The sequence below is a fragment of the Lagopus muta genome, chromosome Z, assembly GCF_023343835.1.
Source record: "Lagopus muta isolate bLagMut1 chromosome Z, bLagMut1 primary, whole genome shotgun sequence".
NCBI classification, from domain to species: Eukaryota; Metazoa; Chordata; class Aves; order Galliformes; family Phasianidae; genus Lagopus; species Lagopus muta.
In genome coordinates, this window is record NC_064472.1 from 24,491,511 (window position 1) to 24,508,064 (window position 16,554).

A 16,554-nucleotide genomic window follows, 5' to 3' on the forward strand; every position below is an offset into this window, starting at 1 on the left:
GTGATCGGTACAGGACAGAGAATCACAGAATGGCTTGGTTTAAAAGGGATCCCAAGGATCAGCAAGCTCCAACCCCTCTGCTGCAGGCAGAACCACCAACCTTCGCGTAGTAATATATACAGTATAGTACCTCAAAAATCCTCTTACAGTAACAGAGAAGAGTAAGTTTGGAACTGAGGGAGAAGGAAAGAGATAACAAACTCCAATGAAATGCTAGAATAAAGGTTTTTGACCAGAGTATTTGTTGAACATCATCTACATCTCTTTTCACAGTACCAGCTGCGTGCTATCCCAAGAGCTGTGTAAAGCAGATGGCAATATAAGAAGGCTGGCACAGTGACTCACAGTCCTTGCTCAATGGCAGGAAGTTCTGCAAATTCTATGCCCCCCCCCCCCCCCCCCCCCCCCCCATCTTCCTGCCTCCTCTGCCGAAGTCTATCTCCATATCACCAGCACTAGTGCACTGGCAGGTGTTTAACTGTTGTACTGCATTAGCTCAAAGAACACTAAAATAAAAGCCAAGAGCCCCTTGCACAAAACCTCCAGAGTGATGCTTTGTTCTGGTGAATTCAGAGCCAGGTACAAAAGCAGTGATGAGCAGACTCCAGGCAGCATTCCATTTGCAGCTGTTTGCACCATGAAAGTCTCTAAACATGAAGCATCTGCCATCACACTTCAGTGTTGGAGCTTCAAGAAAAAACTTAATGCATTTTAAATCAAGGTTGATGCCAAAATCTTAGGTTGCAGTATTAAGTAGTTGTATACTTTCATAACATGAACGATCTAGTCCAATGAATTTAGTGTCATCATTTATTTCTGTTAAAATTTGTACTATCAGGTAGACAGGACTGGCTCTGCATAGACTACCATGGCTCAGTGGTTGCTCCTGGAGCTACCTTAGCAAATGGTGCACCATCCACCACTTATAACTGGAGCAGAATTGTGAAGTGGCCATACTCTCTGACCAGGTTCACTGTTACCAGAGCTTACAGTGTTTCCAGGCAGCTGAAAATAATTGTGTGAACAGGTTTACACACACAGCTGTTGGAAAAACACTGCTCAAAGCTACAGAGGCAGACAATTTCCTCCTAAGTCTCTGTTCCCAAATATTAAATCACAGGTATCTAGTGCCACAGTTTACAGACTGTGCAGAGGAAAAAATGCCACCTAAAACTGAACGGAGATCATTCAAAAGGTCACCAAGAAAAACTTTTTACAAAACCAAGTATATTATAGGAGTTCTGTTAGGGCATAGAGTACCTACAGGACTGCTGTTGTGTTGGAAAATATTTCTCTTCAGTAGAAAAATCTAATGTTCTGGTCAGGACAACCTTCTATAGACTTCCCCTTCCAAAAAGCACAGTTGCAAGCAACTAGAACATGTCTCAGCAATTCAACCAGATGGCCTGAATCTTCTTTCTATGACTCCAGTTAAGGAAGTTGAGTCAATTTGCTGAACATCTGCTCCAGAAAGGGCTCTGAACAGAAAGTAAAGCAACCAAAATCTACCACAGTTGTCAACATGGGTAACAGTTTTGCCAGAGACAGTAGACTAACACACTTGATCAAATTATGAAGCCCTTCAGTCTGGAATTTCTATTTTTCCCCTCAATAACTGCTTTCTTCTTCCCTGAGAAAAGCCTGTGGATTTCTTAATCTGGTTATTACATTGTCTGAAGCATACGGGCTCAGATTTTCATACACAAATACATATCTTCCAGACAGAGAATCTCACAGATCTGTAATGCAGGATCTACTGGGTCACTGTTCTGGACCAGATTTCACTGCCAGGCATTACATAGAGAAAAATGAAGCACCATTTCACCATTTTTTCCTACGGTAAGTCCAGTAAAAGGACATCTTGATGCAAACTAACGTGTTTGCTAAAATGCTCCTTCCCTGGAGTTTTCTTGTGGAGACTTACACCTGTCCATTCACTCTCCCAGAGGCATTTGCCCCTCACTTCTCTGACAAAAGGCCTCAGTCTTCTGTATCTCATACCACAAAGTCCAACCACATCCACTTACAGAAATGGAGTACTATTTCAATTCTTGAATCTTAGTGGTACAAAGGGTCTATGATGCAACAGCAACCACAACCCATGCTTCTGGAGCCAAGTATCAAAACTGTTAGATTTCAAGAGTCTGTCAGATGTTGACCTTGGCAGAGGGCTGACAGACTCCTGGACATGTCTGACGATACCTGAATTCTCACAAAGTCACATTTAACTACACAGATGAATTTGGCACTCAGCAAGTAATCATATGCACAGTTAGGACACTTAATGTTCATTTTGCATGCAGTCATACATAACCCTTAGTCTTCTTTTCAGACATCAAGCTTTCTGCAGTACAATAAGGTGTCACTATGGTAGAGGAAACGTACATTAAGTAGTTCTATCTTTATCTTACTATACAATGATACCAAAGTGTAGACATCTCTGCCTGCTAAGGTACTTTAACTCATGCAGTGAAATAAAACTCACTGTATTTTAACTTCAGTGTATTTATTCTATATGCTTGGAGGAACAAGGAGGGAGACAGAATGTGAGTTTGTAGGAAGGAAAATCTAATCCTAACCAATTTCAGTTAGTTTCAAAGCAAATGTCATCTAAAATTATAAGCATGAAATGCAGTTTTTAAGCCTGCCTGTTGCCAGCTGCTTCCACTGACATTTAACTGCCAGCCTCATTGTTGGTAGAAATATTTCAGGTAACTCCTTATTAAAGCTGTTTATCTCTGTACACTTCACCTCAGCGCAACTCTTGTCCTCAAGATTCAGGTACTCAGGGTACCTTTGTAACTGTTAGCTTCTTTCTGTGAACTATCTAGTCGATCTTGAAACTGTTTGCTGATACCAACTCAGTCTACATTACTGTAATAAAGCTACAAGCCTTAAGAACTGAGGCTGATGGAAATGAAAAGGCACTGAACACCAATGAAAAGTTATTTCTTACCCTGGCAGGTCATCCCATCTTCACCTAGATGGTCATTAACACAGTCAAGCTTGAGAAAAGCTTGGGAAAATCTATACTGTTAAGGAGCTAGTCAGGTTGTAAGTTGTGTTAAAGAGCAGCATGACGTTTTTCATGTGGGCTTTTAAATAAGGCATGTTAAAAGAAAAAAAAAGCAGTTCAGATTCTCACTGGGGGCTCAAGGCATTTGAAATAATATAACATATTCCAGCAGGAATTTCCGACAGGCTTTCCTTCTCCAGTGGTAAATTCATGAGGAATCAACTATTAAAGAGTGAAAGGTTCCTCTGTCAGTTTCATATGTTCATGGCTTTCTTAATGTTGGGAGTTGAATTCCATGTATTTTGACACATTTGCTCTGTTCATTTCACTAGAACTACTTTAAATGTTTGCTTTTTATTAGCAATATATACTAACGGTCTTTAATAAAGTAGCTAAAATTTTTGCAATACGGATTAAGTTTCCTTACCTACCTATTCAACTTAACACAAACAAAATATAAAAGCAATAATGAAAAAATATTTTAATATTGCCAGGCTAGCAAAATAAGCAGCTCAGCTGTGAATGGCACAGAAAAATGTTACTGTCTACAGCAAGAAGACACATCTGCTGAGCCCCAGAGGCATGTTTCATTATATTTAGACACCACATCACCTGCAGCCACAACTCCACCCATAAATGTTTGTGGATGAAGCACAAGGTATTGCAGAGCAGAAGAGCAGGAAAGACTAGAGGCTGTCAGGGGGAAGAGACAGAGCACAGACTGAACTCACTGCAGTGACAACAGGGAGTCTGGATTCAGGATTGTCCACCCCTCCTCTGTTTGCACATGTTGAGTTTACCTATGGCTCTATCACTCCTGTGGCTGTCAGTTTAGATGCTCTACCCTGCAAACAGTAGCTAGTCACTCTAACTAAGCTGTTTGAGATGTCTTAGTTCTCTCAAGGAAACAGGAAAAAGTACTCAGCTTACTGTGGCTACAGGGTATCCTAGAGACTGAAGAAGCCAGAGAGTACTGACAGGAGTAATTGATGCTTCACCAAATTGCAAGCTAGTTGAAACCTAGTTTTGGTCACTGTCATTATTCCAAAGGAGAATTTCAAAACACTACTTGCCATTTAAATGATCACCAACTGAGATAACTCCCTGTTACCTATCATTGTTTTTGGTCTTTCAAGTGTCAAAAATCTGATTCGCATGACAGTCTGAGAACACAAATGCAATTTCAGGTGTGCTTGTAATAAATGCCTTCTGCCTGGATGTTGAGCTGCTGCTCTTGGCTTTGAGAATGGAGAGAGACAAAAATAGGAGCAGGAGAGGGGAGAGAGAAGGAAAAAGCTCCTTCCACCTCCTAAAAAAGGCCCAGAGTGATAACCTGTTTGAGAGGAAACAGCTAGCAAACTGTTTCGGTGTTCAGATCATTGGGAGTTTAACATCAGAAAGCACCCCACCAGAAAACTCACTCTGAAGGCAGAAGAAAATGTGGTTAGATGTAGGTCAAAGAACAGGAAAGGTGACAAGTAGGAATGCTGTAGCAAGAAAGAGATGCTCTGCAGAGAAAACTGAGTCTGAGTAACTGAGTAACACAGACAAGAGTTGCATGAGCCTCAACATCTGAACTATGAGACTCAGGAGGACAGAAACACTTGCCTAAGTAAAGCCAGAAGCAAAAACATCACTTAAGCACTGGGTAAATCTTGAGAAAGACTGCACCATAGAGACACTCAGTCCCAACATCTGGACTTCAGGGCTCTTTTGACAATTCACTGTCCCCAGCTCCTTCCCATGCTGTCAGTCTGCTGCAGAGTCCGTCCTCTATCAAAGTCTAAAATGCTGTTTAATTCTCTCCGCACTCTGAAAGGACATTCAGAAAACACCTGGATATGCAAAGCTCTTTTTTTAACTTTAAGATACAAACAATAGTACATTAATAAAAACAGAAAAACATGCATGTCATGAGATTGGCAGCTTTACACTTGGAGAACATATCTGTTTTGCTTTCCCTTCCTAAATAATTGCTAGAGTCTCAACATCTTTGAAGTTTGTAATTTCAATTTTTTTTATATATAAGCACACAGCAGCTTTTTAGATGTCAGTGGGTAGGAAGAAAACCTTAAGAAGTAGGGATAACACAGCTGAGCCAATTTAATTTGCATCTACAGAATTAATTGACCCATAGAATTAAATTGAAAAGTTTTAATGTAAAAATGGCCTACAAATCACAGGAAAGTGATGACATGGTACAGAACATCAATAGACAGACATGGTAATAAGTTCAGGCAATTAGGGATCCCTCCGCACCTAGCAGCAGAGACAGGTCAGCTCCTGGCATGTTCCCAGCTCTCCAGGGAGGGCAGTTCAGCTGCCTGCAAAAGAATTCACAGACCACAATGCACTTGGCTATTTCTCCAGCTGAGGTGACCCAGCATGAGCAGGAACCAGCAGAAAAAAGGAGGACAGAGGTGCAGCATAAGGGCTTACAAACCCAGACCGCGCCCTAGAAACTTGTCACTGACTGTGCCAGTCCATCCAGGTACAGTAAGGCAGGAGAGAGATTCTTTGTTCCTGCTTCATAGGTGAGATGATAGGTTCTTGAAGGTAGAGGACAAACGTGCTGTACCCACGCAGGTAAGCACTTCAAAGGCGGTGCCATATCAGTAATGGCCTCATCTATCACCTGCAGCCTGCCTGTCTGCCTCTGCTCCACAGTGAGCAACCAGAGCCCACAAAGTTATCAGGACCAGCAGCACTGGCTCCAGTTAATCCTCTCCCAGGGCTCCCTCACTGCCAGGCACCAGTCACAGGCAAGCACTGCTTGTACAGCGATTGCCCATGCTGCACCTAGGGACTTCTCCAAGTGGTCTGACCCTTATTTCTTGCTCAAATACATGCCCAGAAATAAGAATTAAATTTTCCCAGGATTTAAAACTGAGGAAGTGAACTGAAGCACCAACAGTCTAAAAGCCTTATCTCAGCTCTCACAATAAGGTTAGAAAAGAGCAAACAAAACCCCACCCTTTCACTCAACAGGTCTAATGGCCTACAAACTGAGAGTTAGAACCAATCTGACAAAAGACACAGCTACCTCAGTGCATGGTCATTAGATCAGAAGTGGACCAGATGTTCCCCCTTATCAATAAACAGAGCTCTTCCATTTCCACTGCAAGTCACTGACAGCTGCACACACAAGATATGCTTTCACTAAATCATGTGTAGAAACTGGTGGGTGCATGCCTGTTAGATCTACTGAATTCAGATTTCCTCTAAACTGACACAAAAATTTTGTCCACCCCTTGTCTTTAATTTTTCAGGTTGCTTGTCTCCACTCAAAAAGATTTAGATTAATGCAGAAAGAGCTGACCTCAGGACAGCCTCTTCACTGCCCTGAGTGTATTTCCACTCGTGAAAACACTTCAGTGACAATGTTAAATGTCAGTTGTGAATAAAATAGCAAGAGAATATCATGAGATACATCTCAAAACAAAAACATTCTGCTTGAAATAGTAAAACAGACTGCTAAAACACAGGAAGCACATTTAGCATTCATTATTGTGGCAACATAGCACAAGCAAGGCACGTAAATTTAACACCATTTTGAACTATTAGTTCTCAGGTTTTGAATTCTCCACCCAACATGGGAAATAACATCTGCAAGGACTCAGTGCTGACTTTTGTCATCTCCTGCATAGCTGCAGTCCACTCACTTTGCAGAAGCACTGCTTCAAAACGTTGCACTTTCACTACAGCTTTAACAATTTGCTCCCCTGGGCTTTGTGCTGGTTTCTCACTCCTACCACCTATTGTTATCCTCCTTTCTCCAAGGTACTTAACCACTTTAGGGATCCAAGTAGTCTGAAAAATAACTGCTCCATCACAACTGCTAATACTACATGGAAGCTCCTTCTGCAGAGACTCACTATCACAACACAGCTTGTTATCTCACTATCAGTTTTTCAGCTTTTGCTAGACTGCAAGTTAACTGCTGTCATGAGTGAGCTGAAGGAAGACACTTCTTCTGAAGAAGCAACAGTTCCCATGCAGATGATCAGGTTCCAAGAAAGCCTGTTTTATGACTTCTAGAAATTAAACTGAAATAACTTCATCACAATTGCAGATTTTACAAATTCTGCTATTGCTCTAGGAACCCGAACACTTTGATTGCTTTTTTCTTCATCCATCTGGAGATCTTAGACATACCCCTCATCAAGCTGCATTTTCAGCCTGCACAGCAGCACTTTATTGCTGGTCCTCAGCCTACTGCATAGTTTCAGGTAAAGAAACAGGCAAATGTTACAGAAATTGTTTTATCAGAAGTGTCTCTAAATATTTGTGGAGGTACTTAATTTTGCCCAAGTGTGCAAAAAAAAGGAGAATTTACCAAGTGTTATTGCCATGGTCCAGTGTCACGGAGAACAGCAGCCCTTATTTTGCTTTTTTACTGTCCAAAATACTAAAAAAAATTACATTCAGTTTGTTTCAAAACAATCCACATCAGTTACATCTTCAGCAAAATCATGCATTTAGTCTCCATCGCCACCCCTGATATGCATCTATCTCCTTTGCATATGATAGAACACGTATTGCTTCTAGTGTTGCAATGCATTTCCTAAAGATTTATTATGACCATGGCCAGAGGTGATGCAAGCCCAAAGTGACAAGCAGTCACATCCCACCGCTGCAGGCAATCTGGCTAACACACACAGACCAGGTCTTGTCCATCTCTCTGCCATCACAGACCATAGCAAGCAACAACTGCCCTGCCACACTCTGAAAAGTGGTATTCAAAACAGCTTGAGCTCAGATACAATGAAATAATGTTTTCTCTGTGCCCGGTTTTGTAAAAACAGCCAAACATATTTCCTGGGTAAATACTATCCCAGATTAATCTAAGCGTAATTGCTGTTCTTTCCACCACAAATTACACTACCACAAGCCCTGTGCTGCTATTTCAGTGTGTTATTTCTTCTGTTACATTGTTTTGAGAGCGTATGGAAATCAAGCCTTGTTTACTGCTGAACAGAGGCCAGACAGGTATCGACTGAGCCAATTATTCTCCCTGCCACAAGTAAAAATTCCAGAAACAAGCAGTGCATGTCACAAACCAATTCTTGTCCCCACAGTTGAGGTCTTGCAACTCAGAATAGCGTTACAAGAAGGGATGGAAAAATACACTGACACTTTTTGTACAAGAAGCATATTTTTCCCTTCTTGTTCAAGTAATCCAATGTTTAGACAGTTTCTTAGTTTTCATAGCCCTTCAGCAGCACCTGGTGAGTGCTGCAGCACCTTTACTGACAATTGTGGCTTTATGAAACTACAGCATGTGAGAGCAAATTCTTTAAAAAAAAAAAACAAAAAAACAACCACAACCATTTTCGTAATTCAAAACTGCTTTGGCCAGAAGAAAGCTGAGAGACAGCCCATCCTGGCAGGCAGGTGGGGCACTGAGCTTGCAGTGTGTGAAGCAGGGCCACCCACAAAGGCCACCTGTGTGTGCCCAGGACCCCCCAGTACACTGTCATCCCCATGTTTCACTGCCCCTGTGCAGGCATGCTTCACCAACACACGCAGCAGTAACACAGCTCAGATTAGCTTGGCCTGATCCTGGTGTTCATACCCATGCCAGCTATACCGTCAGATTGGCAGATCTGACTGTGGGATTAGGCCTGACCCAGCCAAAAAAAAAAAAAAAAGATTCAAGACTGCTTCTCACACCAGCAGAACCAACTGAAAACACACACAAAACCACAGCTTCAGGGTGCGGTTCCAGAGCAATTTAAACTCATTTAAATCTTGGCTGCTGCAGTCCCACCTGGCCATAAATACTGCCTGTCACAGGGTCAGCATGAGCAGCTGTGTCACCGCAGCAACTGAAGAGGCTGAAACCCAGCCACGCAGATCAGCTTTTGAAGGAGTGATCAGACTCCAGACAGGCTGGGTCTCTGTGCCACCACACTGCTGAGAGTCATGGCTCACAGCAATCCATAAGATCAACTGAAAGTATCTCAGCAAGTTCAGGCTATGCAGAATCTGCAAAGGTCAGCAGCGAGGTGGGAGCTGGGATCCCACTGTAATTAAGACTGGTTGAAATCAGCAGTTTCACTTATGAAATAAGCTGGACCTAGATATAGGACCATGTTTTCAGCAAAGCCACTATGTCCTTCAGTTTTTAAGCATGTTATCTTGTTTTCAGTCGCTTTAACTGTTTTTCCAGGCACAGGTACCCTCTGTACTGAGCTACAAAACACCTTCCACACAATCCTGTAAAAACACAAGTAGAAGACTCACTGGCCTTCAACCCTGCAGAATACTGGCCGTCGTAACAGAAAATATTTATGTACATAGTTCAGGCTTTTTCCAACTCAGCTCCCCTGTTACTGCTCTACGCTGGGCTTCTGGCTACTGGGATGCTTCCATTCTGCACATACACCCAGCATTTTGAGTAGCTGTACAAATCAAGCACAAGTGTGGGAGGATACCCTCACTTTTTAGGTGAAATGGCCAATAAAATAGGGCTAGTATGTACAACTATTCATTTCCCAGTCTGGATGTCCAGATAGATTTTTGGAGCCAGATAAGAATCAGTATAAACACCTCACTGGAAGCCACAGGGATTTTGCTACACACTGAATAGAGTAGGTGAAGGTTCACAGAGGATGTGCAGAGAGTATGTCCCTTATTGCCTGCTTTTGCTAGTGCTCAGCCTATGTACCAAACCTGGAGAAGCTCCTGAGGAGAGAATTGCAATCCCTGCCAGCTCTGGAGGCTGAGGGTTGAGCAGCTCCATACCTTGAGGAAGCAGCTCCATGGGCTGGCAGTTGTTTGTCCATGGATGTGAGTCAGAGCCATGAGTTACTGTTCAAATTTGACTCCCTACAGATTTGCATTGAGCAACGTGTTAAGAATAGCACTGACATGATCCCCTAGGTAAGTTTCTTGCAAAGACACATTCACTTGAACAAAACAGCAATTTAATTTGACACTGACAACAACAAACATTCTTATCAGCTATTTATTTTCTTTAGCATTTTAAAACATATTCGGAGCAAAGAAGGGTACCCTGTAGAGTTTCTGCAGACACCACCTGACTGAGGGGCAGCAGGGAAGCTGATCTCTTATGCAAGGCACTTCTTTGCTCTGCTCCACAGATCTCCAAGGGCCCTGGTTCCCTTTTCTGTCCCATGTAGCAGATTGAAGCAATGCCTGCCTTCACCAGCCATGGTCTGGCAGACCAGAGAATCCCTGTCAGGGGAACCCACCTATATCTCCCTCCACCCACCTCTGACACTGAGGCAGTGCATGTTCTGCTGGCACCCCCACTCCAAGCACTGGCACCCCTGCTGCAGATGTCTGTGGCTTTTTGAAGACAAGCACAAGCACAGAAGCACAGGAAGTGCTGATCCACCAGAGAGCTGTGCAGGGCCCTGCCCATGCTTCTGCCCTTCTCACTGCACCCACAAGCAAGGTGCCCGCCCTGGATACTGCTCCCCACTGCATCTCCACCATCTCACATCATGGGCACTGCTCCCTCTCCACCTTGCCAGCAGTTTGGTTCCATAACACATAATGGCTTGAAGATGCATGTTCCAAAGGAAAAAAAAATTTAAAAAATCACCCAAAGGAAAAAAAAATTAAAAAAATCACCCAAACAGCCTCAGTAGTAAAGCAAATATATCAGGTTAATCATTTGCTGTGGGAGGCACAGCACAGTGTGCTTATCATCCCACTGAAGTATGACCCACCAATCCTGCCTATCACTGCCAGCATTTTTTCCCCTACCTTACACCCAACATATTCCTAGAACCTCAGAGCAGACTGGAATCAGCAATAGTGACCACTAAATCTTGAGCCAGAGCAACTATGTAGCTGAAACCCCACTTAGCAGAGAAGGCAGGCTGTGCATCTGCATGCTTCCAATTCACCGCCTCCAGAGTTGGACTTGATCTAGCGCACTCGCGTGTGCTATAAAACCTGCTTCCAGTGCAATATTAATATTTCCTGTTTCAACAATGTTCAAGTAGCTGTAAGCGTGCTGTAACAGAGCTCACTCCCTTCTTTACCAGGAGATGAGCCTTGCACAAAAAGCGCATGGAGCCACTCCTACCACATGAATTATGAGCACTTGGTTAAACAAAGCAGTTAAACTTTTCAAGTTCTCATTCAGCAGTTTAATTATTAGCAATGTACAAAAGAGTAGAAGAGATAAACAGTATTTGGTTGCCAAATTACACCCATCAATAACAAAGGAAAGTGTTCTCAAGAGCTGCAAGTGCTAAAGAAAGCATACACCCAGAAGAATATATATGCATAGGATACAGTTAAGCTTTTTTTTTTTTTTTAAAGTTTCTTACCCATCTGTTTTCATTTAAGAAAGTCCTATGGAACATTTACCAAAAGAATTTTTCCTATCCAGTTGAAAAAAATCGTCTTTTGTTCCCCTGCATTCAATACAGACGAATTCATAGATTCTCCATTTAAACACTTTTCTAAAAGCCACTGCTTCGCAAGCACTCACATCCTGAATTAGGGTGCAGTTTCATCGAGATGTAGGAAGTGTTACACTTCGGGTTTGCCCTGCCTATCTCCACAGGCAGAGCAGCCCTCAAAGCTCCATGCTGCTCATTTGTCTCACCCAATAACCACGAGCATCAGGCAGAGGCACTCCTGGAAACCGTGACCAGAAGCAGCAACACAACCCTCACCACTGGATGCCACAGACAGATCAGACTGGCACACACCCAGCACACACCCAGGTCAGACCCATTTGCCAGCTGTCCAGCTTCAGCACAGAAGATGAAGGCTTCTCTATCTGCTCATCAACATGAGACAAGCTGGAAGCTACTGATAGCAAAGCCATGCTTCAATTCACAGGAAGAACAAAACTAGAGGATGAGACTGAACGAAGTATCGCACAAACAGATATCTTCACACCTCCCTTTCAGTAACTTGGGTGATGCTGAAGCACTTAGTTTCCCTTCTGCTTAGAGAAGGGACCTGGGGCCACTAACACAGATGTTAATTCAGACATGCAGAGCATGGAAATGCCTGAAATCCTTTGCAAATCTAGACATCCATACCTGCACTCACTACAGCTATACTGCATTCCTAGCAGTGTCATGAAGCTATTCAGGCATTTCTTACAGAATGCACGTATATATTTGCTAATTCACACAGGTTTCCAAGAGACCAAGATAAAAAAAGAACAAAGTTTTGGGGAAAGCATATTTTCCTCAAAGTGCTGCACTTCGCTGCCTTACATCCCAAACTTTACACTTAGTTAATCTGGGTAATACTCCCAAGAATTACACTTTTCATCTTCACAGTCTTCTATGACACCAAACATTTTCATCACAGAAATAGCTTGTACCTCGAGTTCTATTAAGCCCCCATTAGCTGCAATTTGGTCAAACTCTGCAATTGATTGTGCTGGGATTGAGAAATAAGCCAGGCAACAGCTGTAGCCAGGCTGGAAACCAGCTACATAAATTCAGTTGCAGTGAGCCTGTTAACACAGTTTCTGCTGTATGAGCTACTTCCTTCTTACTTATATGATCTCACTTGAGTTTGTGCTGGACGCAGACATCTGACAGACTCAGCACAGCACCAAAGAAAAACTTCTACAGCTTTTTACCTTTCCTTTTCCTTAAGTAACTGACAGCATGCAGAGTTGGAGGCAACTTTTAATAAGTGGTCCATGAAGTCACAAAGTTTTGGCAGCAAAAGTCTAAAAGAAGGCCCAAAGGCTTTGTTCTGAAACAGTTTCTTCAGTGAATAGTGTTCACCCTGAACTAGCACCAGAAGGGGATCCTCTTGCTTGGTTTTGTTCAGCTATTTCCTGGCTCTAAAGATGAAAATGATCAGCTATGAGGATTTTTTCCAGATGCGTGTCTTTGACTAACTACATCAGCAAAACTAGAAACACAAAGCTAGTATTTAAATTAGGGGTGTCTTCCCAATTACTTTACCTTTATGTTATTAGCTCTTACATGCAGGGCTACATTTTTTTTTTTTCCCACCACACCAGTTTGCATCAGGCTTCAAAATGTATCTGAAATCTGTGTGCATCTTTAGACACCAAAATGAAATGCTACTTGCACACATGAATTTCCCAGCAGAGGTAGTCACAGTAAAGCACCAACCTTCCCCAGAGCAACCTGCAGGCTCTGCCAGGAACTTGAAGCCAAAGTCAAAAGTCCAGGTTAGGTTAAATGTTAAAAGCAGTATGAGGTTGCTAGAGCAAGACTTGAAAGTTTGATAGTCTAACTTGGACAACTTATTAACTCTTCTAGGGAAGTCATTCTAGATGCATTGTTCAGTGTAGGGAATTGTGCTTCTCAGGGATTCAAAGTGCAGTTTGAGTTATAAAGAGAATCTACAATTTACAATAGGCTGAATATCTGAGTGACTGAACATCCACCAGAGTCTATGCATACAGAGGGCACTGGTCAAAGGAGAAATGGTATATAGAAAAGACAGAAGGATACGACAGAAGGATACTTTTGTCCACTCCTTTTGCTCCCTGGGACTAATGACCAAGGCCAGGAGAGAGGCTACAGCTTCACACACTGACCACTCAGGCCAGCAAAAAAAAAAAAAACCAAAAACCCTCTGAACTCAGAATACTATTATGAGACCATATCTTGAAAATACTTAGCATGTTAATTGTGGTCATTCTTTCCCACAGCACATAGGAGAGCAGGATTCTTAAGGCAACACCCTGAGCAGCTTAGGCTGGAAGGCAATCAACAACCCCTAACATCCAGGTGAAAACCAAGGCACAGTGGATGGGCCCTTTACTCCTTGTCAAAGCATCTTTAACAGCATTGGACTTTATGGCAGATAACACGTCATCTGTCCGTATGCACAGGTCCCAAGAAGAAGCCAGAGCAAGTCTGTCAAGCAAAGCAGTTGCTGCTGAGGCCACATCACCTGCACCTGATGAGTTCCTGTGTGTTGAACAAGCGGACAAAACAGCCATTCAGGGCTGGATCACTAAGTAGCAGAGGTCACCCTCAGCACTGTGTCTCCCAAGGCTCTGTCCCCTGCTGTGCCTCACAAGTGACAGCAAAGCAAGTTAAGGTGACTCCAAGATCAACTCCAAAAGAAAACTTCATCACTGGGACAGACACACAACACGCATCTCCAGCAACCACTCCAGAAAACATCATCAATATTGACCTTCAGTGACCATCTCCAGAAGACACTAGAACACCTCCAAAAGTCTCTGGGATATCCAGTAGGTAGCAGGAACAGAAAATGAAATCTGCAGGCCCTCAACCTGCACCACCTGGCAGGTGTTCATAGAGGGGAACACTCAGGAGAGTGAAGGGCTTCTGAGCTGAGGGGCCCATTGCCAGGCTCCAGCTCCCCCACTCCTCCCAAGGCAGGCATTGCCTCCAACAGTCAAAGATTTTGTGTTTCTATAAAAAACACTTTCGAACTAGCTTTAAATAAAACTGTCACACCAAAACTTGGAAAGCTGCTCATTAAGACTGCAGGGCACTCTGAGTTTCGCAAATAATTTACACATTCATTTCTAACATTGCCTAAAGTATCAAAAACTTTCCTTACTGGGATGGCAAAACCAAGGGCTTAAACTTTGCTGCCCAAAGGAACCAATAGAAAGCACAGGCTGAGCAAGATCCCAGCACAACAGCAGTAGGAGGAAAGTGCTCAGGACTTTTTATAATCGGAGGTTTGGGAAACAAATACAGTTCACTGGGAAGGAAACACCTGGTAACTGCACTGCTTTTCACCTCACTCACGTTGGAGTTTGAAGTTATAAAGGTCTACTCCAAAGCTACTAAGTTATAAGACGACACTTGAGACTGTCCTCCAGAATTGTGAAGCTGCAATCCAGAAGTTGTAAAGTTGTAACTTCAAAGATGCAGTTGCATTCTGGTCACAAACCAGTGTGACACCTATAACGCCATGCTACAGAATTAAAACCCGGAGCTCTGACTAGAACGTAAAGCGCTGAAGTTACAACGCGGAGCTGCAGCTACAACGCGTACAGAAAGTTCTAAACGAAAAGAAACTTTTCTAAAAAGACAACACAGCGGCCAGAAAACCTGCCCGGAATCCTGCCGGGGGTCGCTGCGAGGAAAGCTACGGCAAGCCGGAGCGCACCGCCGCTCTGCAGCTGCGCCGGCGGGGTTGCCTTTATCCTCCCCAGAGCCCCTCTTTGCGCACCGAACCGAAGCCGGCGAAGGAGAGGGGCTAACAACACCGCCAGAGCGCCCTGCTCCCGCCGTCCCCAACCCACACCGACTCACAGCCATAGCGGGGCCGCTGCAAGGGCGCCAGCTCCTCATGGTGCATCCTGCCGCCGCCGGAGGGACGGCGCCCGCTGCCGCCGGCCCTTCTTATGCGCCGGCCGCCCCTCGCTGATTTGCTGCCGCTCGGCCGCGCCCGCCCCACGCTGGGACGCGGGGATGTGGGGTACGGCTGCAGCGGCGGCGTGAGAGCTATGGGGCGCCGCCGCACGGGAGCGGAGGGGGGCGCGGGGCCGGCACGGCACGGCACGGCAAGGAGGAGGAAAGAACAAAGGGAAGAGAAAGAGCAAAGGAAATAAATTGGAAAAAAAATAATACGAAAAGCCCCAAAGAAGGCGGAAAGCAAAGAAGATAAAAAGAAAAAAAGGGGGGAGGAGGGAGGAGAGGAAGGGGAGGGAAACAAAAAACCAAAACGTTAGATATTAAAACAATAAAAGACAACAATAGCAAAATAAAAGACAACAGGATGAAGCAAGAAAGCAAAACAAAAAAGAAAGAAAAAAAAAAAAAAAAAAAAGAGCAAGTAAGAAAAAAGCCAGTGACAACTACAATGAAATAGAAAACAGGTTGAACCAAAATTGGAAAGGCCATGGCACCTCTCTGGCCTTTTTGCTGAAAAGAAGTGGTGAGGAGGGCTGAGATACCAAGCATGGGATTCCGACCTGCAGTTTTGCTCTGACAAATAAGTCTTGTACTCCACAAGCAGCATTCCTACTGTGCCTAGAAGCCACCACTGCAGTTTGCTATGCAGTCAAGGCACCTCAGGACAAGGTGCAGCTTCAGGCCTGCTCCTTTCCAAGGTGTAGGAATGGGGTGGGTGCTCTCACTGCAGGCTACCTTCAGGCCAGGCTTTGCTGCAGGCAGTGCATTACCCTGCTGCAATTCCAGAGTCTGTGACAGTGTGGTGGCCACCAGCTCCTGGACAACACCTGGGATGCACCAGAGAAGACTGGATGTGAGCAGGGCTGGAGGCAGAGGCATGTTTAACTGTATGAGTTTCAGTGTTGGATCTTGGACTCTGGTCGTAACAACCCCAGGCAACCCTACAGACTTGAGGAGGAGTGGCTAGAAAGCTGCCTGATGGAAAGGGAATTTGGTGTACTGATGGACAGTTAGCTGAAAATCAACCAGCAGTGTGCCCAGATGGCCAAGAAGGCCAATGGTATCCTGGTTTGTATCAAGAACATGTGAGCAGGACAAGGAAGTAATCCTGCCCCTATGCTCGGCACTGGTGAGGCCTCACCTCAAGTACTGTGTTCAGTTTTGGGTACCTCAGTACAGAAAGGACATTGAGGTGCTGGAGCA

The 16,554-nt window shown here is 44.0% G+C and overlaps 1 protein-coding gene across 7 annotated transcripts in view; it reads right to left on the reverse strand.

Moving 5' to 3' along the window:
- The window catches only part of IQGAP2 (IQ motif containing GTPase activating protein 2), a 120,332-nt gene extending 104,957 nt beyond the window's left edge, over positions 1–15,375 (reverse strand). For 6 of the 7 annotated variants that reach the window (XM_048931751.1, XM_048931749.1, XM_048931754.1 and 3 more), the window contains exon 1: positions 15,250–15,375. In XM_048931751.1, coding sequence (XP_048787708.1) covers positions 15,250–15,295 — 46 coding nt within the window. In that variant the 5' untranslated portion in view covers positions 15,296–15,375. The remainder of the gene's footprint in view (positions 1–15,249) is intronic. The other variant, XM_048931755.1, reaches the window with a different exon arrangement.
- Positions 15,376–16,554: the final 1,179 nt, after the last annotated feature.